This window comes from Cyanistes caeruleus, chromosome 1 (assembly GCF_971803275.1).
Source record: "Cyanistes caeruleus chromosome 1, bCyaCae1.hap1.1, whole genome shotgun sequence".
NCBI lineage: Eukaryota > Metazoa > Chordata > Aves > Passeriformes > Paridae > Cyanistes > Cyanistes caeruleus.
In genome coordinates, this window is record NC_141701.1 from 109,811,639 (window position 1) to 109,835,315 (window position 23,677).

Here is a 23,677-nt window from a genome sequence, read left to right on the forward strand (position 1 = left end):
GTTTTTTGATATTCTTAATAAGAATTTCCTCCAATTTATTTAATACAGTCCCAAAGTCCTTTCAGAGTTGTGGTGAAAAAGCAGGAAGCACAAGGATTATCATAATGGCTCAATGCCTAAAATTCATTTGGTCGACAATTAATTTCAGATTCCTTTACCAATCATATTACTTTGTTAACCTTTAGTCCTTTACACAGATAGAGGAAGGAGCTCAGAATGCAGAATAAGGAAGGAAGAGGTAGAGGAAAACATCAGGTATATAATCAGAGCCTGATATACAGTTGAAATCAGCAGGAGTGGGATGCATATGAAGAAGGGAACATAAACACTAAGAAAGAACATTAACAGGAAAAATGTGCAAGGCAGAAAAAAAAATCCGTTTATTATTCCATTTTTGAAGAATGAATTTAATCCAAAATTCTATACAAGTACAGTGTATGACCAGACATACTTCTGCCATTATGAATATACACACCTATCCCTGTGTATGTGAGCATGCATATATGTATTTAAATATGCACATATGTATGTATTTCCACAATTCCTTTGAAGCTCAGATTAAAAGCAGGCCTTTTGAACAATCAATAACAACAAGACAATTAGGGGCTGAGTGGCCATACATACATGTTTAAGAGTAAATCTGCCAAATTACAAAAATTATGGACTTAAATATCACAAGGACCAGAAATAAACAGCAGCTGGAGTCTAATCCTGCATCATTCCATCAGAGGCAGCTTTGCCAGAGATGCTCTGAGTGCAGAACTGGCATCCAGCCACAGCCTAGAACACCCTTCCTTATGTTTTAAGTGGCAGAAAAAGGGGACAGGGTAACGGTGAATCCTCCCCTCCACTGTCCCAAACATTTGTTCTTCTTCCTGCCCCTGAAATTCAATCCATATTTACACACTTCTCACTGCAGTCTGGACTCTCAAATGAGGCTTACCTACATGCCTATGTACTCTTCAGCACTGTCCTCCAAACACCTTCTGTACTTGCCTGCTGGCCTGAAGGAGGTCCCTTTCCCCTCACACCATTTCCAGCTGTTGCTGACACACTGTTACAGCTGCAGGTGTGGCTCTGAAGCCTGTAGCTGTTCCTCGAAGTAGAGCAGCTGATCCACTTCGAAGCAATCACTTGCTCTAGAAACCAGTTTCTCCAAACAGCTCCTGATCTCCTCCTCACTGGCATTCTGCTGTCTCGCTTCCTTGAGGCAGCTGTACACCGCCTCAAATGTCTCCACTCCCAGCTTCCCAATGGCAGATCTGGGGATAAATATTATAGAAAAAGTCAAGTAAAAGTTAATTCATGTTATATAGTAACACAAGCATCGACTAGTGCAGATTCCTTCTAAATGTTGTAGGTTTGTTTAAAATTATATCATGATGCACCTCATTTACCTGACAGTGAAAGGAACTAAAGTTTTCTGGTGACTTTCTCCGTGATTACTCACTATACATAGAGCCCAAGAGTAAAAACCTGGCCATAGCAAAATCATGGGAAGTATGGCTATCTTCATTGTTACAATCCAAGAATCCTCTTCATGCTGAGTCTGACAGATGATTTTATCTACAAGTCTGGTAAACACACGTGTATTAGTGCCTCTGGATTTCATCAAAACCAAAAGAAGCGACCCCAGTCAGCTGAACACCAGTGGCATTTTATGTGAGCACACTTTGTTATTCATTTCTTTATTTTAGCTTCTATCAAATACAAGGAAAACATTGTACAAGCTCAGCATGAGCTAACTTGACACTTTTTTCTTTTCTACAGTGACAAAACACACACAGCATCTTAATATTGATTTATAAAAAAGACCCATTTGAAAACTGCAAGACAATGAACAGCCTTTCTTTCTCCTAAAGGCAAAACATATTTAAATTCATGTATCACAGGTAACATACAATTTGTCACTCAGTGATGGCTTCATATTTTGATGAAAATACCAGGGTAATTTTCCTTCAGTGTATCAGAGACTATCTGCCTGCTCTTCATGCTTCTGACTTGGATTTTTTCACTGAGCCTTTACATGTTAGAGCAGTTAAGAGCTGGTTGTCTTTTAGACAAAAAGGGGATACTTGAAAAGAACCATGTCATATGGTGCCAGCAGTAGGCTTCCCAGCCAATGCTTGAGGCAGCAGGAGCTGGGACATCCTCAGCTTGTGGCTACACAAAGGATGATCTATACACAGGCAGAGAAGGGGATCAGAGATGTCTCCTGGTGCCAGCATTAAGGCTTAGAACCTCAGTAAATGTGCAAATGGGAGCAGGCACACTTCCCATAGCAGTTTAAATAGTTAAACCTAACTCCCAACAACAACTTCACAAACTGCAGCTGTAGTTTTTCCTAGTTTTGTACTGATTTTGCTACATGTCTAACACCAGGGCAAGGTCAACTCTTCTCACCCAATAGCATAATCAACCTAGTTGCTTTTTATCAGTGGTCATCCTGTTATTGCTGAGGAAAAACATCCTCACAGTGAAAAGTCAGCCAGTAAGAGTTCCATATTATATAAATTCCCCAATTCTTATGAAAACATTGCAAAGAATTCTACTTTATTGCTCCTCAAACTTCTCCCATCCCACTTGCTCTTTGCTTTTCTAGCACCTCCATCATGCCCAGGTGTGATGCCCCTTTGACTCCAGGGCACCCCTCTGCTGGCTCCTGACACAGAGGCAGATCAGGAACCTGGGGCAGAGAAAGCCAAGGCCCAGGATCAGAAGTCAAAGGGCCAAGCTGGAATCTCTACAGGTCTAGACCTAACTCAGTCCTGCTTCCTATAACTAGAAATTGCCTTTTTTTCTACCAAGAATGTTGTTTAGGAGAAAATAAAAACTGTTGGAAAGAATGAATTCTCCGATGCTAGAAGCCTAGAGATTGGATTACCACTGAAAGCTAAACAGAGATTTGACAATGTACATTTCTTCAGAAAACATTATCACAAATATCAGTATTTCTCTCCAATAGTTAAAAATCAATACATGAAAAGCTATCCTGAAATCACTGCTACTTCATCAGTGCCTCTAATGACTCCTCTCTCCCTCTTAGACAAGTATGTTTAATTTTTGGAAGTCCTGTCTATTTCAAGATGAAAAATTAAGCAAACATATACCTTGGGAGTATTGCTTCTGCTAACAAATGTGACCTGCAGACTTGAATCTTCTCTGTTCAGCTTGGCAGAGCACACAAACCAGCTAATCTATATAATAGCTGATACAATACAATTAAGGGGAAAATGTTCATAGGTTGAAAATTACAGGGTAGGTAACAAAAATTCTAACCTGCTTTTACAAAAGAAGACATAAGGCTCTGTTTGGTCTTGAGAGGCAGAAGTGTGGGATATCAGAGAGTAAATGCCAGAGAGGCGTCACCAAGTGAATCTATCATCCTGATGGAGGGAGGGGGGAAGGCGCTTCCTGGAAAGTGAGGTTTGTCCATTATGGCCCTGATCCTGTCCTAGGGGTTATTTGTCCACCCATGTAAAATCCTGGAGAGGCACAATTACAGGTTGCTATTTCACATGAAATATGGGATACCTGCACTAAATGTCTGGAAAAGAACCAAAGCCTTACCACCAAATGTGGTGTGAGAAGAAGTGCAGAACTCTCATTTACAGTCCCATTTGGCCATCCATGTTTTCTGATTTACTGGCACACTCTTCATGCTATCCTACAGCTTATCTGCTACAAACTCACTGTGAGTCATCATCTCTTTTTTAGCCAAGACAACACGAACAAAGGGGATACCTGACATCTGGGATTTCACTACTGTGAAAAATTGTGGGCCAGACTTCCATCCCACACTGGCCAAAATCGGTTTTCAGTGTCTTAAAATCCAAGAAATTACATCAGGCTCTACCAATCAAGGGTCTGGCTTCAGGTGATACTCAGTAATGTGCTTAAATGTCATATCTCAGATTGTTTTTTTTCTTTCCTTGTTACAGTCTCAGATGGAGGGACCCACTGAGCTCAGCTCCCCTCATTCCTGGCTGCAGAGAGCAGTCCCAGTGCTCCAGGCAGAGGAGGCACAGGGCTGGGGACACGCTGTGACCATCAACCCACTGGCTGCACAGCAGATATTGCCAGTCTGAGGACGCTGTCACCCATAGAAGATGTGGCCTGAAAAAAAATTAACCTCTTTTTGCCAGCTCTCATGCAGCACACAACACATGCCTGAGAAAATTAACTGCAACAAGACCCAAACACCATATTGATATTTGATTTGTGGATAATTATGTAGCATGGACATAAAATAGAGACCTGGTTCTATCAAGGATAAGGCACTTTTGAGTATGCAAGATGCAGTAAAGAACATCAGCAAAATCATAGGCACTCCTGGAGTTAGAGGGGAGCTAAATAGGAACCTTGAGAACTGCAATTTTAAGACACAGTGTGTCTAAAACCATTCCAAGTCATTGGACCTAAATGAATTTATCAGGCTATCTGGTGATTTGCAGTTGATTTTCTATGCATCAGTGCAAAATTACTAAAATTTGACAATATAATAATGTTGTATTCTCAGCTGGCTGAGGAAGTTGTAAATCTTTCCTAAGTGAACAAAGAATTCTCTATTATCCCACAGGTCTTTATTTTGACTATTCTGCTACCAGCTACTTATTAGTGTCTCCTTTCTGGCTTAGAGATCAATTACAATACACCTACCTTTATGCCACACTGACAAAAGCCACAAAACAAGATTAATGCTGAAGTTTGTGCTCCTCCATGGGTGTTAGCAGCCAGGTTAATATCTCTCAACAACTTGTCATGACCTGCCTTGAAGGGTAGCTACTACACAAATCAGCAGCTACGGGGTTTTTCAGCTTCTCACTTTCCAGTGCCATTTGACACGATGGCAGCTATCATCTAAAGCCATCCTGGTCTCACTGGGATCCCCTTCAGAGAGCTGTGTGTGGTCCATGCAAGGACAGGCTCTGCACAAGCCACTACTGAACACACCAGAGTAGTAACACCATGAAAGTCCCTCTGGATCAGGCACCAGCAATACCATCTCACCCCTGCCATAGCAGGCAACAAACACACTGCTCCTAAGAAAATTCAGTTATTTCAAAATACCAGTTACTCATGCCCACATCAATGCAAACCTTAACAAAGAAACTTTCTGGACATGGAATACCCATTCCACTGGGCATTTATGTATCCTTTTGAATGCAGCCAGGTCACCTGCATCCACCACCAAAAAGCACATTGTAAAGCAGAGCACAAATCTGTGTTGATTTTGGCTCATGGGGAATAAAATCATGAGCAGGGATCTTGGAAAGAATAATTTCAGTAGAGGCCTCTAAATTCTGTTCTTCCTAACTCAAGGAGCTAACCCCATGGAGTCCAGCAGTATTCTTTAGGATTCTCATCAATACATCCAACAATGATTTGTCCTTGAATTAATGGTATTTCCAAGCATCAATTTATTAACCTCATATTTCTCTTTAAAACAGTACAATCATGCCACTTTGCAGCTAACCAGTACTGATACGAATCTCAGTGAAAAAGATTGTTACATTTATCTCTTGAGATGACTTTGCAAAAGAATCAGGAAATTACATATCCTTAGTCTCATACAAAATATTGTTTTCTAACTGTACCAGAAAATCTTAAGATATCTGCTACAGCATCTCATGGTTCAGTAAACAAACAGGTTTATCTCAGTCAGAACACAAAAGATCTCTGTCCTCTCAAGTTATCTTTCTGTCATTCTGTTTGCTGGCTTTACTGACTATGAATGATTAAAACTTTGACACTTGAAAGAAATGGCTCTGGGTTCAAATCTTCATTTCCAACATAACTTCTCTGTGCTGTTTAAAGACCCCTTGAGATCTGCTAGGAGAAGGACATAATAAGCTCCATGATTCAGGTTTTAGGAACTTATATCTAAAAGTAGGGCAAAACTTTCTAGTTCTGACAGCTGTTCAGTCTTGGGAATGTGAAAAAAATGGCTAAGTAAGTAAAGAGCTTATTAAAAAGAAAAGAAAAGGTAATGGAAAGTATTATGATATAAATGCTAGTAAGTAAAGACATATGAATTACTAATATTAGCCTCCATTTTCACCTTCAAGCCTCAATGGACTTTGACTATCCTCATATTACTGCTGAATGAAAGTTTCTTCACTTGAAAACACAAGGATAATTTTCCTAATTCATCCTTAATTACTTCATAATTCCTGAATTAAAGCACCATAATTTGATTGCAAACAAAACTCTCTGATGCCCTACTTCAAAGACCTGAAAAATCTAAAGCATATTTGGGACATGTTTTCCCATGAGTTAAGAAGGATCTTATTATTAAAAGGTGTAGACACACAGGTGAAGAAATATCAACAATAATATTCTCCATGCACCTCATGCTCAGAGATAAATGAATTTATAAAATAGGAATTGAAGCTGACAACTGCTCTTGGAAGAAGTGCTAGTTAAAATTTAGAGCTGCTAGTTGAATTCTAGCTACTACAAATTTAGAAGATGCTTTATCATAAGAGAAAATGTGCTTCTTTTAGTTTTTCCCACCGAAGGAAACAAATTACAACAAAACACAGTCATTTAAATCAAACCTGAATACTGCAATTTTAAAGTCTTCCTATATAAAGAAATATAGTACCAGTACTAAAAATAAGAGGAAATATATTTGCTTCTATAGAGCTATTCTTCATGAGGTAGGGTGGGCACTATTTCATTGTGTTCCACTGTGGCCATGGGGAATTACCTGAAACACAAGTCCCTGAGCTGCAGCAGCTTTATACACAGTCTGAGATTTCCTAGTCTTTCTATAATTATTTTAAACAACATTCTGATTTTTAACAGTGCCATGGCATTCAAAGAATCTTTGAAAAGTCATCAGTTTAATTCCTTCAGCACCACTGATCAAGATCAAGCTGGAATACATGGCACACTTAACACATACTTGATGTTATTTGCTTTGTTTATCAATGCATTTGTTTTATAAAGGTGTGTCTAAAAAGCAGCACAATATACAGCTAATTCTTGAATATGAGCATGTGAGGATACAGTAGTTACCTCTGAAAACTCAATAACTATATGCAGATCTTGTATGAATTTAAGAATATAACTGCATTCTCCTTTGTTCATGTGTGGTAATACAGAGTTAATGCTGATTTCCTTTTACATGGCTTAATATTGGGAGGGGGGTCTCTCCTGACTTAGGATTTCATATCAAAATAATAGTTTTAAAACCAACAATTTGCCTATCAGAGAAAGAAAAAAAGTATTTATGCATTACAAAGAAACAATCAGAATATTTATAACTATATATGCATTCTTTCTCAATCCAAGCATTATCTTTAGCCATATTCTATGAAGTGTTACTACTGGATCTAAAAGAATGCATTTCTGAGTTAGCAATAAGTCAGTCTCATTAAAAAGTTGTCAATGAGTCAGGTGCTTCAATGGAGAGATTAATGTAATCAGCTGGTATGGAGATGGACAGTTCTTGACAGAAATATCACGAACACCACAGTAATTTACTCACAAAATTCCCTGCTGGGCTTGAGCACTGTACAGCCACAGAGGGAAGTGAAGCAGCATTCAAGCTCTGAGCTATGCTAAACACCCATACAAGGTTACAGTAAAAATACTATTAAACAATCCAATCAAAAAGACATTTTAAAGCTAAAAAAATACCAACTGCTGTGTAATGTGAGATATCTAATTATGACAAATATTGAAGTCAGTATATCCATATACATAAAAATAGACACTAACATATACACAAAAAGACTCCCAAACCATTTACGTAAGGTTTTATGCAAACAGTTTTTCGAACATCAACCATTTGAGGTAAGTTCACATCTATATCCACCCAATGGGGTCTGAAGCTAAGTGGATTAAGTCCACAACTTCTTTCAAGTCTCTTTTCACATCTGCAGTCCTTTAAAAAGTTCCTAGCACAAAACAGGGCTAAGGCAAATTCATGTTTTGGCAGAGCCATACAATTCCACGATGACACCATTCTAAAGAGAAAAAAAGGAAAACAATTAGCAACTATGGACAGTAGATCTGTGATTTTCAGAAAGACCTAGAAAGATTTACACAATCAGTTTCTTCTGGGTCTGCATCAAAAGAAGACAAGCTTCACAGAGTTGTTCAGGCATTTAAAGACATAGATAGAAGTCTAGTACTTTTTTTTTTTTTAAAAAAAACAAACATTTTATATCTTTCAAAAGAGAGCTCTGGTCATTCCTGCATCAAATCGCTTGGAAAGTTCCCTACCTTTATTTCTCTCAAGTAAACTTCCCAAGGTTGCAATACTATTCTAGTAAAAACTGTCAAAATTCTTCGAGTGGTTCCGTATTGAAAACAGACGATATAATTAATGCTGCGTGAAAGCATTTTCACGTTTGCAAACTATTGACAAAGTCAAGGTGCTGGAAATCTGAACAGCTCAATCTCTGCATTATGTATGCACAGCACAAGAAACTAGGCAAGCTATGCTCTGTGTGCAAAACAAAAAGAAGTACAATTCTCTGAATTTTTTTGAGTGTTTGGGGCCACTTGACATTTTAAAATAAGTGCATCTATGCTTAAAATTTTAGGAGTTTTGCTACTGAAATGCAATTTTCAAAGTAAATAAAAACTCTAGTGCTAAAGGAATCATACTGTTACTGTCCCCTTACAAAAAAAAGTCCTTAAAAATTCAGAATAACAGAATGACTCATGGATCTATGGCTGGCATACAGCTGAGCAGAGAAGATGTAAAAAAATCTGTGTTTTCTTTACGTATCTAAGCAAATTTGCAAAATATTGCACATCATTTTAAGGATATGACCTGAGGTTCAAGTAAAATGGGAAAAAGATGAGCATCCCAAGAAAATGTATCAAACATTAATTGTGCCCCAATACTCACTCTCTCCAACTACTAAGCTTGTTCTCATTATTCATTTCAAAGTGTATCATAACAAATGTAAAGCTGCTAAGAACTGCTGAAATTATGGTGTTGGCAGGTGATGTGCTCTACCCATCCTCACATGCAGGATGGAGAGGAGCAGCCTAAGAGGCAAAGTGCCAACAAGAGAAGCAGCCCATTTTTGTCATGGAGAGGGGAGGAGTATGGACAGTGGGAAGAAGCTGAACAAAGACCCATAGAAAATGCCTGAGGAATTAGACTATTATTAGCCAAAGCTCCAGCTTTGGCCTTGAGGGGTTAGTGCTGCTTCTGCTGCAGAGGACTCCTATGCTTCTGAGCAGCAGACACTGTCTCACTCAGCTTAATTTCTTCCTAGGCAGGAGAAGCCCAGGATTTATCTATTCCAAATTTCTCTTTCAGTCATTGCTTTGGGACAGCAATGACTCCTGAGCCAGGAGCATTCACTTATCTGTGAGGCGTCCGGAGATTTAGTTTCAGATAAGCATTGTTAAAGTAAGAGGCGTAGCTTTAAAGCCCAGGGAGGATGAATTCCATTCCTATGCCTTGGGGGATGGGCCCTGTGAGCCCAGGAATAATTTCTCCACGCTGGACCCTTCATGGAGTGGCAGCCCAGGGTGTTCTGATTGGGTTTGAGCCCCTGGGGTTTCTCCCTTACTCTGTCCCTATTAGTCCCCGACCTGAAACTCCTGAAACCCTATCTCTGTCCCACAAAACCATCACCCTGCCTCTGTTTGGGGCTCTCTGTCTCTGGATCTAAGCTGAGTTGGTTCCTGTGCTGGATAAATGGTTTCCTGAGCAGAAGCCCATCTCGTTGGTGTCCCATGTCCATCGCTGGTAACTGTAGCCTCCCTGGACATGATCCTGCAACCCCAGAATGCAGAACTCATGTCTCCCTGACAGAAACCAAGAACCAATATCCCAGCTTGGTCACACTCAGGCAGGGTTCAATCTTTCAATGTTCCCACTGAGTTTATCTCGCTTGCTTGTAAAGCAAACAGCAAACCCAAAATACTTTCTTCAGATTTGGGTCTGGAAGGTAATGGTGCAATTACCTTAAAATAGATTTTCAGTAAAAGAAAGAGAAACTCTTGGACTAAGATGCTTAATTTGTTTCCATAATGAACTCATTACACTCATTTGAGACTAGCCTTTAAAAATGAGGTGTGAGAAACTGTGACAAGGAAGATGGACATGTAAATAAAATTTTGGCTTAGCCCATGAGATGCAGAAAACTATAGTCATGCTGTAAGGTGTCTTGGGATCACCAGACAGAAATTATTACCTGAAAATGGAATGCTGTTATGTGTGTAAGAGGAAATTCAATGCTCAAGACCATTTCAGGATCAATACCTTCAAGACTACTCTATTCACCTGCAAAAACATGGTAGCTCAGATAGTGTCAGTAAACTTCCTTACCAAATATGTCTTTTGTCTGTGAAAAGATATCTTATTTCTCAAGCAAGTTTACATCATGATACCTTCAGCATGACAGTCAATAGCAATCAAAAGGTCACTGATAAGTTTTTAAATCAAAATCTTAAAAAACAATTAGCTTTTCTGTATTTGTGGCTTTTGTCTTCACTAAAGCTGCCCTCAATGACCTCCATAACAAAACCAGTTTCAGTTGGCTCAGAAAGGTCCACTCTGCATAAATTGAAATACTATATCAAGTAAACACTTTATTGCAATATTTTTATTTTTTTTTTAATTGCACAAATAAATGTACAAAAAGTCTTCTATACTTCTGGTATTTTAGGACTACCTACCTCAAGAACATCTAGTGCCTACTGAATGACCTCAAAATGACCTTTATTTCTGAATTTTTAAGATAGATGATGCATTTGATGGCAGCATCAAAGCACAAGAAGCATATATACATACTCCTCATGAGTCTAAACCAATAATGTTACAAGCATTCACAGGAACAGAATAAAAATATCACCCAATGCCTTTTCTTCATGACTTCTGAAAGACTGCTTTACTTACACTCAGCAGGGGATGATGAAGTCTTTTGCCTGATCGTGGTATGCTGCTGTGCATAAGACTTTGGGGAATGACTAAGAGGTGCTTACTGCTGGGCTAAAGGATTTTAATTTACTTAAAATTTGGGGCATAAAAGCCTTTTCCTTTTACTGCCATACATTTTACTGAATTCTAAAGTGCATATTAAAGTTCATAGCTATTAAAATGACTCATTGTAGATATTCATGGATATCTCTACAAAGGAGCACAAAACCATCTGCACTAAGCTTTTTGTATGGACCTCAGGGGAAAAAAATTAATAGGTGCTACTACAATTTAATCTGACAGGGGAGAAATGCTTTGGCATGAGGAGTTGCTTCTGAAGAACAGTGTGATTCTCTCCTGAGATGCATAGTTCGAAAATCTCTATAGGAGAACCTCAGTGGAACAGTCATTTGTTTGTCTTCATGGATCTCTCCATGAAGATAACTTGGCTCTGGATACCATGTGGCAGTAACACTTCTCAGACTCGGCATCCACCACGTTACCTTGTACCACCAAGGATGGGAACCACCACGAGAATTAGATGGTGGCCAGGACAGAAAATGCCAGGAAATGGCTCCTCCCATTTCCTGCCTCTAACAAGATTCCTTGCTTTCAAAGCCCATTATGAGGAATAAGAGTCTCACAGCTCCCATTTCTATATTTGGTTGATTTCTCGCTGCTAGCACTCAAGGCTGGGAAGGAGCATAATGGTAGCCTTGGTGGGAGCTAGTTCAAAAAATGGAGATTTCTTATCAACCCTACAGATCCCAGTATTGAAATGCTTAGCACTGAAGTGGAGATTTTTGTGGAGTCAATGAACTCTGCTTGAAAAGTAAAGTTAAATCTCTGCTCTTATAAATTCTATAATGAATTCTGATGCCAAATATAACAAATTAGAAATTGTTATCACTGGAGTTGGTGATTTTAGCATGACTTTTACTGAGAAGACATCAATTCATATTGATGCTGCATGTGATCAACTGGAACAGAGAGTGAATTGGAAAGAAAAAGTCAGGGGAAATATTTAGGGGCTGTAGTGAAAAAACAGCCATTTCTTTTCACTTAAAATAGGAGGACACCAAGCACTCCTACCAGGGTTCAGTGGTTTCCTTCTATATTCCCATAAAGATTTTTAGCACAGCTTTGCTCTCACCTGAGTATCCTTGTCAAGTCCTGCATAAGAATACAGTAGAAACCTCCTAAATTGATGCTCTGATACACAGCAAGTCAAAGAAGGCATTTAGTGAATTATGCTGCAGTAACTCAAGCAATGAGCATATAACATCTTGTCAAGTGACTGCCTTGCTACACTTGTTTGCAAGCCAACATTATTCACGCATCAATTGTAAATGGTTAAAAGGCACTTTCACTGTTAGACCTTGTGTTGTTTTAGATTAATCTACCATTTTATCAGAGCTACTGACACTTTCTTCCGGTAATGTCATCTGTAATGTGTGGGCACAAACTTTCTTTATGAGCAGTTCATGACACAGGAGTCTCCCTCATCGGAATCTATTGCTCCTAACATCTGAAAATGGTGCAAATCCCAAACCTTCACAGCTCTCATTCCAGAGTGACTTGACACCCAAACAGATTTCACTGCACCTCCACTTTATCTCTCCTGCTCTGCTCTTCCCTTTCCTTTTAGGAACTCCAGCTATTCAGTTTCTGTAAGACAAATCCCCAAAATCCCCAACATTTTCTCTTTCATCAGAAGCTGTCATCTGGAAGAGCTGCCCCCACCCCCGCCCCCCCTCCCAGAGTCTGCATCTACCTGAGTAAAACTGAATAGCACAGGTCTAAATTACATTAGCCTTGCTTATGTGGCACTGTTGTGTGGATAGCATTCAACAAACACATCATATGAGGTTTGCTGAGGGATGAGCAGAGAAGCTGTGGCTTTAAGTATTGATTCATAACCAAATGCACTTCCTTCTCACCAGTGAAAACCCTACTGGGCCCTGTGTGCAGATTGGCCATGGATCAGAGTTTGCAGGGATCTCCTTGACTACACATGCTGGGTACTCTTTTCCTTGCTTTGTTCCTTAACACTTCACATTCCAAGCAATTAAGTCCTTTCTCACCTTTATGTATTTAGAAAATAAAAAAAGTCATGCTATATTTTGGAGAAAAGACAATATTGTGAGTCACAACAAACCACGAAAACCATGAAACAGTACTGGAAAAAAAGAATCAGAAAGAAGTGATCTAATCATACCTCAGCCCTAAAAGCAATGATCATGAAGTTCAAATATTTTAAGTTTTATCCAGGAACCATGAGAACACTGGATGAAATCTGTAAGTTAAGTAGGCATTTTGACTAAAAATCTCACCTTGTAAGTAGCTGGGACAACAAACTGCATTAATTTATTTTTATTAGTAGTTTCCATGAAAGGAGAATGGAAAGCAGTGTAAGTGGAAGGCTGTGAGACCTGCACAACAAAGGGTAAGCTGTGAAGTGAAACCCTGGGAGCTGCTGCATCTTGAAATAATATAAAACAAAACAACTCCTATCAGGAGTAAATGTGATTGGTATTTTCCTGAACTACATGGTGATTTGTTTTAAACAGTGATTGCTATCAATGCTGTTGGAATTCTACTAATTTTCTTCAGAGAGCTCACTTAAATAACCATTAGCATCTACTGTTTGAACTTATTTGTATTCCAGTAACATCCACCACATTATTGGCACTGTCCACCTACACAAGAGAAAAAACTGCCCTTTTTTAAAGAGTTTACATTCTGAGAGCAGTTGAATCTTGCAACATTGCAAAGAATATTTGAGCTCAAAAATAATACACATCACTATGATTATCAGATCAGCACCTAAGTTAGGATGCAATAAATCTTGGAAGGACAGAAATTACTGAATCAAGATAAAGGCTCAAGGTACATTAACCAGTATATTCTAGAAAGGAAGCACAGAACTTTGTTTTATTAAGACACTGAAACCTTTATAACTAAAGCTGGATTTCAGCAATGCTGAAAACAGGTAGACAATGAGTTTCAAAGGGAACTGCCCATATACATTCCTCTCTCTCATTTGAAAATCCCGGAAAACAGCAGCAATTTTGGTTAGTTTAAAACATCATATCACCATGGGAAACAAACCCACTTACTTTTCATTCCAGGCAAGAATGAAGTGTGGGTGAGGGAGCAAATGTGACGGTAATGTGTACATCTGCAGGTGATTTATGGGCATGGGCTGTGCTAATACAGCAAGTGAAATTCAGAATGACAACTACAGCAGGAAAGGCAAACTGGATCCTGGAAGGATGTCAGTGATTGTTCAGCTTACAAGAAAGCAATCAGAAGTGAAGGTCAGCTTTCATCCTCTCTGGAGGCAAGAAAGCAAGTCTCTAAACACCTTACCATCCACTTCTTTTTGTTGATAGTATTTTTGGGTTTTATTTGCTGTGCTTTGCAGTTTTTCAAATCCATATTCTTTGCCTGCACATTGGTAACACATAAATATGCTACTTACTCCCTCATGTGTTTCAGCTTGGTCTCAGCCATTGTGCTGTTGAGAGCTCTGAATCCCTGGGGCACCCCTGGAGACACTCCGGTGACAGTCCTCGAGCCTACAAATCAATGCACAGACACACAAGCTTATTCACCTTCATCCCATGAGCTCTACTGCAGAATCAAGGGCAGTCAGAAGGAGGAAGACTATTCCTGTTTCTCACAAGGCAGTGCCACATTAATTAAAGATTAAATTATTAAATGTACATTGAGGGCAACTCCTTTCTGAGGGCTAAGTAGGTTTATAGCTTATAGGCACCAGAATAATAATAATAATTTTCCTTCTGTATAATACACAAGGAATTACAACAGAAAGGACAATCACTCGAGGAAGTGCTGGGATGGATAAATATCCAATAAAATTAAATTTTCTGAGACCATATGCATTTTCTCCCATTATTTTTTTACTTATCTTTAAGAACAAGAACATTCATCCTAACAGGAAAGTCTCTCCTTGAGCTTGATCATTACTGTAAACTGGAAGGATTTATCTTACAACGTCAGTTTCTCCTTCAGATAAAGGTACTCTTTTTATGAATGAATACATATATATATGTATAAAAACATACTGTATATGTAAATACATATGTACGTGTAAGAAATACATATGCATAAACACACACATTTCCACTCTTTCTGTCTGCAGGCCTTGTGAGCTGCTGCATTATTTCAGGACTTAGGGCTCTCATACCACTGAGGCACTCCTCCACAGGAACACAGAAGTGCTGAATCACAGAGGACTGTCAGGGTTATCAGCTCAAATATGCTGCAATTTCATGTAGTCATCCCATCATATAAGACTGTGGTTTTCCTAAGAAATGTATGTACTTTTTTCCCTGACTGCTATCATTGAAAGACAATTTCAAAGCCTCACTGGGAGCCAGTGGCTAAAATCTCCCTTCTTATTTCCTGATAAAATTTCTTCATTGAGCAACTCATGCTCATTTTCTTCCTGTGCCAGTACTTTCCCTTGGCTTACGTAGTTCTTTCCTTCTCTTTTGCATACTCCTTTCATTTCTTTATAACTGGAAAAAGAGATCCTATTTCAGCTTTCAGTTTGTTAAGCTGAACAAAGCAGCTATTTTAGCTTCTTCTTGCAAATTGTTTGGCGTTAGGATTTCACTTCCCAAAACAGGAGATGTATCAGGGTGTAAATGAGTGGGCTGTGCCACACAGGGCCCAAGTTCTGAACAGGCATGGGAGGGCTTTGCATAGGGTAGGAACAAGACAAAAGTCAAACATGTTAACACAATGTCTTGTCTAAATGAACACATACTCCCTCCTACCAGGGGTTTTTAGCTGGGACTCAGCTGGGATTTGGCTTAGTTTGGACTGCATTAAAGGGATCACATGCAGCCAAAGGGAGCTTGCAGCTCCACTCCCTCTATGAGCTGGTGTAGACACCCCCAGAGAACACTAAATGTTTCCCTGGAGTGTGTAACCATGGCTCTCCCAACAGTTAAGCTCCTATGCCTTACATGATTCTAGACCCTGATCATATCCATTTGAATACTGAGATTAAAACTTTCCATCATGAGTGATCCTACTGAATCACTCACAGTGAGTGTCTGCTGGATTCAGAAGCTTAGAAGCACAGAAGAAATGGATTTTTGATTCTGTTAGCAGGATGGACAAACAATGGCACATTTAAAAATATTTTTCTAGCTTATCTTTACACCTAATGGCTAGGAGTTTTCTGTTGCCTTACACAACTCAGGTATAATTAATGTAGTTTAAAAAATGAAAAAATGACAAGCCCAGTTCTTACAGGCAACCAGTTATTTCACCCATTAAGGCAAAAACCATTCCCTGATCATTTACTGTAACAGTGAAAATGCATATCCATATGTTTTTACATGGAGTCTGTAAGCATTCAACTCCTTTAGTGACATTGGAAAATTCAGCTATCCTCAGGATAGCTCTGAGGAAACCCCAGGTGCTGTGCAAAGCAGTGCTCGTGACTTGGCTGCATGCTCCACTCTCAGCTGGGGCAGTATTAAGGCCCAGATGTAGGGCTTTGGTGCTCTGAAACCAATTAAAAATTGATGCCCTGAACACCAGTGGCCTAAGGAAAATACAAACCTTGCAGTCTCTGAAGAAAGACTACATTTAACCAGGGGCACCAGATAAATTCTGGCATTGCTATTATTACAGGATATATCACTGTAGTAAGAGCTCAGCATATTCTTTCTGTTTAGTGAATTCAGTATATTTATTGCTACAAAATTTCCTTCTCCTCTGACATTTCCTTATTAAACACATTCTTCTTGTTTGCTTTTTTCTTTTGTTTTTTTTTTTCCCCTGGGATTTCTGGCTAAACAATATTTTGTCTATTTTACACATTGGCAGTTGGCCAAGAAAAACTTCATCTCTTTGTGCAAACTCTCTATCTTCTTCTCCATTTAATATGATTTTCTGGCTACTGCAAGGCAGCACAGCCTGAATATTGTAGGATGCTGCAAAGGTGTGGTTAATCATTAAAAAAAAGAGTTCTCAGTGAAGACTGCTAAGAGCTTGATACATTGGTGCTACAGCTCACCTCAACAAATTTTGCCATACCAACTTCTACATCAAAGGTATTTTCTTAGAAGCAGTTACTTGAACAAGAATATATTTTGCACCCAGCTCCAGGCAGTTTGTGTACCCACATAAAGGAACACACATGTACACACATGTACACACAAAAAGGAGCTATGCTTCTTCAAAAAGTTACCAGATAATTATTTGCATTTTCTATCCAAGATATCATTCTTGATCCATTAAGCAAAACCAAATGAAACAACAAGAGCACTGACTTTTCAAAACCAGGTATTGTGACTTTCTAAATGTATTTCAATATCTCCCAGTGTCTAATCCAATATTGCAGAAACAACATAGGGCAAAGAGCAAAAGATCTTTGTCCTCTCAGGTGATAGAGCACCAGTTTGAGGCTTTCTCTGAGGATCTGTAGAGAAAGGAATTTATTCACAGGTACATTATCTGGTAAGAGTTTTCATAAATTATGGTCCAAAGGCATTCCTACAAACATTTCTGCTAATGACCATAGAATTGGTGGTACACATCTACTGCATCTCTTCATAAGCCATGATGTGTTGTGAAGCTGTTTTCTCCACTGAATCACAAACTTCTGTTTGTATTCCAGATTTCTTTTCTTTAGCTTTCAATGTTACATATGAGATCCTACAATGCCTTTTTGTACAAGATATAAAGGATTAGAATCAGATGTGTTTTCCAGATTCATAAACAATAAAAGGTGACCCAACTGCCCCTAACCTTGTCTTCCTCAATGCCAAGCAAATTTAGTAAAGTTTAAAATTGCTTTTTCAAACTCCCTTATCTTTTGCAGCTTTTTTCTGGGATCTTCCCAATTTTTCAGTTTATCAGCATGGCCTATCTTATTTCAAATGAACTTCACATGGACCTGTGTAATCAACACAAATGCAATCGTGAACCACAATACCTCTGGTACTTGGAATGATTCTGGGACCTCTTGAGGAGAAAACTCAGTTACCTCCCAAGTCCTTTTCTGAACACTGAGGTTTCTAAACAAATTCCTCTGAAAAACAATGTATGTTTATTGCATCCTTTTTATCTTGGCCTTTGCTGACATAAAAGTTCTAGTTTTATTTCCTGGTCATTCTCTAACAACTGCTTGAAATTACTCATAATATTTTGTAATACTTTAACAATGAAAGATGCTATAAAGAGTCCTGTCCTGGCCAAATTCCTGCTTCTATTGCCCTATTATTGTCATGAAATCCATATGTTGCAGGAGCAGCCATTATAATTCTGCTGTAGGTCTGTAGCCCACTCATATGGTCCTGCCACTGCTTGCACCAGACCACACACCTGGAACTGAGTCTGCAATGCTTCAGGCTTTGTCTGATCTTGTCTTGTCCTGACAGAAATTTTGATTTAATTGCTTAAGCTATAGCAGTAGTTCTTCTAATTACTATGTAGTGTTCTATTTTATTTAATTTTCACTTATTCTTGTAAAGTATAACCCATTTTTTTAGATGGATAGTAGTATCCTGTGTAGAAAGACATATTTATAACTAAGTTAATTCAATTAATGTAGAGAAGCACAGGCCTGGTACAACAGCAGATGCCTTGAAAAGTGGGAACAAAGGATGAGATATGAAGAACTACAGGCATGGGACAACAAGAAGGGAGGCTCTGGCTAGTACGGGCAAAGCCATGGCTAAAAACAGTGTGCAAGTGGTCAGTTAAAGAAATGCAGACCTGGAAGGGGACAAAGTAGCTTTAGGGTGAAAAAGACATCTAACCTATGTAAAATGCACCATATACAAAAAAAATTTAATGTAATGGGAACTTAGAGCCCAGTGAAGAATATGCAAGGTATAAATGAACATGAGCAAACACAAAAAAATTACCCCAGCTGCAGGTTTATAGCTTGATTTTGGGAGAACTTAAAATAATGAAAGTTTAAACTTTCTCAGTGACACACAGCATAAAGATAAAAGGGAAAAAAAATGGATAAAAGAAAAAAGGAGATTTGTCTCTTATTATCATCACATATATTTCTCTGAAGAAAATCATACCTAATTATTACCTTAGCTTGGAGAAAGGCTATAAGTTTCAGCACAGACTGGTTGAAGATTTTTTAGTGATAAAAGTACAATTTAATTATTTAATATTAAAAATTTTAAAAGGGCATCTTCTTGTCCCTAATACTGAATGAAAAAGATTAAGATCAGGGAGTTTCTAATACTAAGATTGGTTTTAAAACTCCACTGTTTGTCTTCAGCTAATATTCTTGTATGTTCTCAGCAGCCTCCAAGGCAATTCCTTTCTTTAATTAAATGACAGAATATTGAAGCACAAAGCAAAATTTTGTTCTTATTTCAACATCTGCAAACCCATTGCAGACAGTGATGTTGCAAATGCATAAATGAGTGCAGAATTTGGAGGCAGGGGGTTCTCTTTAAGTGTGAAGAGAAACTGGATGTAAGTGTTCATTCAGTCCTGAGGGTCTTCTTGACATGGGTCCCAGAAGGTGACCAGTGGCTACAAGACTGTGATGGCAACAACTTTGATTACTCCCTTTCATCCTCCTTCTTTGGCTCTCCCCATCTGTCCATGCTCACAAGCAGGGGTGAAACAGAGCTCAGTACTGGAAGAACCTCTGGAAGGAAGACTTCCTAGGAGTCTCCTGTGTTGTGGTTTTAGATAATACCAAGTCAGGTTTATCCCAACTGAATGAATGCAAATGAAGCAGCTAAATGAAACTGCAGTTCCCATGGGAGCCTTTAGGAACTCAGCTGGCCTTTCAGGCCGCTCACACTCAGGCTGCTGCTGGCTGTCTAGGGTTGCAATGCAAGATGTAACCAAAAGCACATATTCTATTACCATCTGTTAAAACCAAGTAGGGCAGTGTTCTTTATCTCTTCCATGACCCATCCTCCCTCCAGGGGGATATCTGCTGTTAATGGGCCATTGAGTCTCACTGCATGACTGATAAAATTACATCATCCCTTTGGGAGATGCTCCACCCAGGGGGAGGAGCCAAGCATTCCTACCCAGATATAATCGGAGACTTGGAGCACTGCAGTCAGCCTTTCTCCACTGGATTCCCAGAAGATAACAAGACCCATCTACACCTCCAGACCTTCAGAAGAAAACTATGCTCTTCTACAAGATCACTGTTTTAATAGAACTACACCTGTCCCTCCAAGAGGACTGCAGCCACCATTTAATCAGACTGCTACCAACACCCTGACTAACAGGGTGTCAGGTTGTATTCTGACACTGACAGTGGTTTTTGTTTTGATTTTTTTTTGTGTGTGTGTGTTTTTTGGTATTCTTTTTGTTTTTTGGTTTTTTTTGTTGGTTTTGTTTTGTTTCGTTTTTCTAATACTGCATTTTTATTTCATTTTTCCTAATAAAAAGCTTTTATTCCTATTCCCATATCTTTGCTTGAATTCCCCTTGATTTCAAGATTATAATAATTCAGAAAAAGGGGAGGGGGACAGGTTTACATTTTTCCATTTCAAGAAAAGTTGCTGCCTTCCTTAGCAGACACCTGTCTTTTCAAACCTAGACACCGGCACAGTCCCACCCAGTGGCCTCTGAGGACAGTGACTGTGGCAGCCACAGTAAATAGCCTTCTTTCACATAAGTTTTCTTTTTAGCTTTTAAGCAGACCACAAGAACCCAGGCTTTCAAACTCTAAATCTATAGACAATATTTTGCCAGAGATTTTTAGATTAAATTACAAACTTAAATTCTCACTGTTTCCTTTGTACCTGTAATGAGATACTGTGACATAAATTAAGTATTATCCAAACCTTGATCATATTTTTTAAAAAAACAAATATTTTAATTCATTTTCTCTTATTGTTACCAGGCTTAAAAACTATAAAATAGCTTACACATCCTCAAATATTTTCCTCTGGAGAAAAAATGACAGTAGCCAAGTTTTTAAAAGTTTTTTTAATAACATTCTGCCTATCATGCTTTATGGCTTTATTATTTTCAACAAAAGCACTTAACTATACTTATGCCATTTCTTTTGGCACAGTTATACTTCTCTGCAGTAGATAAAGGAAGTAATTTTCAAGGAGATCACATTTTTTGAGTTATCTTGTTACAAAATGGAAATAGTTGGACAGTGATGCATACAGACTGCTAATAACTGTTGCTATCTAAAGAAGATATATCATCTTACCCAATGAGCTGCTATTCAGGACACTCTCCAAGTGCTCAACCATTGCCTCCATATCACTGTCCTGTGAAAAAATGAAATAGGAATAGCATTAGTGTGAGCACAAACCTAAACACAAACACTATGTTCCAGGGGTATGATCCCACAAATGTAGAGGATATCACACCAGTAAGTGTCAAGACTAGCCTTTAAAGAAGTTACATTGCCCAGAATATTTTCTGTGTTTTCTGCTCCTAAAGCATCAGGTTTTGGAATGATGTTATAACCAAACTATTTAAGTCAGATTCCTTGTAAAACACAAGTGTTTAGAACAACTGTGCATGGAATATACATTTACTGTGGAGGGTGGTGTGCAGTCTCTGAAAATACATCAGCATTTTATCATCAGTTAGCCCTGGAATATCTAAAACAATATGACATTGAAAAAGGCAAGTATGTACTTTTTAACTATACCAAAATTTTTTATGCTTATGATAGTTGCCCAAAGCAAATTAATACTTATCTTTCACGTAATTGCATCTATTTACATGTCTAGTAACAACAACTAATTGAAAAAATTTTAATTAAGAAGGGATTTTAACATTTTTATATTTCAAGTCTTCTGCTACCGAACAGATGGCTAACAGTTTTGCCATGATATCTTTCATATGAAATGCTGTTTGTGTACACAGATGAAATTTAAAGTTCTGACCATTAAGCAATGATTGTTGTCCAGGAAGTAAATCACAGTTTTATGGAAGTCCAAGAAAAACTTGGACTCTGAGTGTATAGAAGATGCTGCCATATTACATTAACAGCACAGCATTTCTTGACTAAATTAAAATTGACAGTCAAAATCTTGACCTTGCTAAAAAATATGTCAAAAATGCATATTAAAAAAATAGTCAGCACTCTATGCCTTTAAGACTTAATGGAATAAAAAGAAACTCTATTGACCTCCACTTCTACAATCTGCTTTGTGTTCTTCAGTGATCTTACTAAAATGCCCATTCTAAATTTCTCAACGTATGAACTGCCAGTGTACCTAAACAGGACAGCAATAATTGCTGGCAATGACTTCCAGCTGGTTAGAGACCTTTTGGTGCAAGTGGGAACTGTTATGGATGAGCATAAACTAACTTTTCTTCACCCCAATTTGTTTCATGGGCTTATATCTGAAACAGGCTCTGCTACTTCAGCTGAGACTTGCAGGACAGGAATCAGCTTCTTGGCTGGCCATTGCAGCAGGTAGCCCACAAGCTCCTAGGTTCAAAGGAGCCTTTTTGCCCTTTTGGAGCAGTCTGTGGGGTCCTGATTGGATCAAGTCAGTACAAAGGTTTCCAATTCTGCAGCCAGGAAATGCTAGGGAATGCATGCATAACGTTAATATACACAGTACATACTGAATATTGAATTAAGACAGACTTAGTATTACAGATATAATTTCTCTGTACTTCTAAGAAAAAGAACCATCAGGACTTCATTAAAAAATTATTAAATCCTTGTCATGCAAAACTAAAAAGTTATATTGATTTTCTTCTAATATTACTTTGTAATTATTTTTATTTTCATTATCACTAACAGTTAATCACAAATCTACAGACAAAACATAGTAAATAACCATATACAACACTATTGCTTTAATAAAAACTTTTTTAAAATAAAAAATTCATGGGATAAAGCCTGTAATTCCCAAACCTTTGACTTCTCACAACAGGACACCATATTTACTCCAATTATAACAATAAAGCTGGTTTCTTATTATGCTGTAAGGCAAAAGATATATTTTCACCTCTTTCATCACTCCTGTCTTTTCCCCACTTGGGTTTAGCACTGGAAGAGGATTTAGCTGTTTCATTTAATATATTTCTTTAATCTTTTTATTTTTTTATTTATTTTTTTTCAGAGAAAGCAAAGCCCTATGGAATGGACAAGGGACTGTGATGGATGCCTAGAAGAGAGGCACTCCCATGCATAAGGGCCAGTGTGGGTGAATGCTTGCACATTTCAGATTCAGAACAAACAACTCCACTTCTAACAGCAACAAGCTGTGCCAAAACGTGTTGGGAATCCAGTAGAGCATCTTTGGGGTCACAGCACACAGACCACTCAGAGCTGCTGGAGCTATGATAATTTATGTCTTATTGTCTGGCTTGACAATCGCAGAAGCAATTTGGAATTTGAAAATAGGAGCCTACTGCACCACAGTATTAGACTTTGTCATAATGAAGAGGGTAAATTTGTTACTATGGTCACTGAGAAAAACCACTAAGAGCATGGTGATGAACTGCAGTAAAGAGCATCCACTAGCATCTCGGCTAAATCAAAGACAATGGAAGCTTCAATACCCACTAACTTTTCAAGATGAAACGTCATTTAAGCATCACACATTAAAATATTTTTAAAAATAGTTTGCCACTCTATTTCATGATTTCCCCCTATTCAGGAACTGGTCTTCCTAGAAAAAAAAAAAAAAAAACATGGGGAAAAGAGCCACAGGCTTGAAGAGGCAAAGGTCTGGAGAAGCAGTTGTCAAACTTCTGCTTGAAATCTGTAAATGTGCATTTCTGCTCCAAAATAAAGGAATAAAGGAC

At 38.4% G+C, this 23,677-nt stretch overlaps 1 protein-coding gene across 15 annotated transcripts in view; it reads right to left on the reverse strand.

Annotated features, from left to right (window-relative positions):
• NEK11 (NIMA related kinase 11) overlaps window positions 1–23,677 on the reverse strand; it is a 104,790-nt gene that overhangs the window by 13,633 nt on the left and 67,480 nt on the right. For 7 of the 15 annotated variants that reach the window (XM_086849868.1, XM_086849775.1, XM_086849769.1 and 4 more), the window contains 3 exons: window positions 21,108–21,168; window positions 14,382–14,478; window positions 5,400–7,976 (listed from right to left, as the gene is read on the reverse strand). In XM_086849868.1, coding sequence (XP_086705994.1) covers window positions 7,724–7,976; window positions 14,382–14,478; window positions 21,108–21,168 — 411 coding nt within the window. In that variant the 3' untranslated portion in view covers window positions 5,400–7,723. Of the gene's footprint in view, window positions 1–356; window positions 1,263–5,399; window positions 7,977–14,381; window positions 14,479–21,107; window positions 21,169–23,677 lie in introns of those variants that run through there. The other 8 variants (XM_086849785.1, XM_086849813.1, XM_086849792.1 and 5 more) reach the window with 2 other exon arrangements.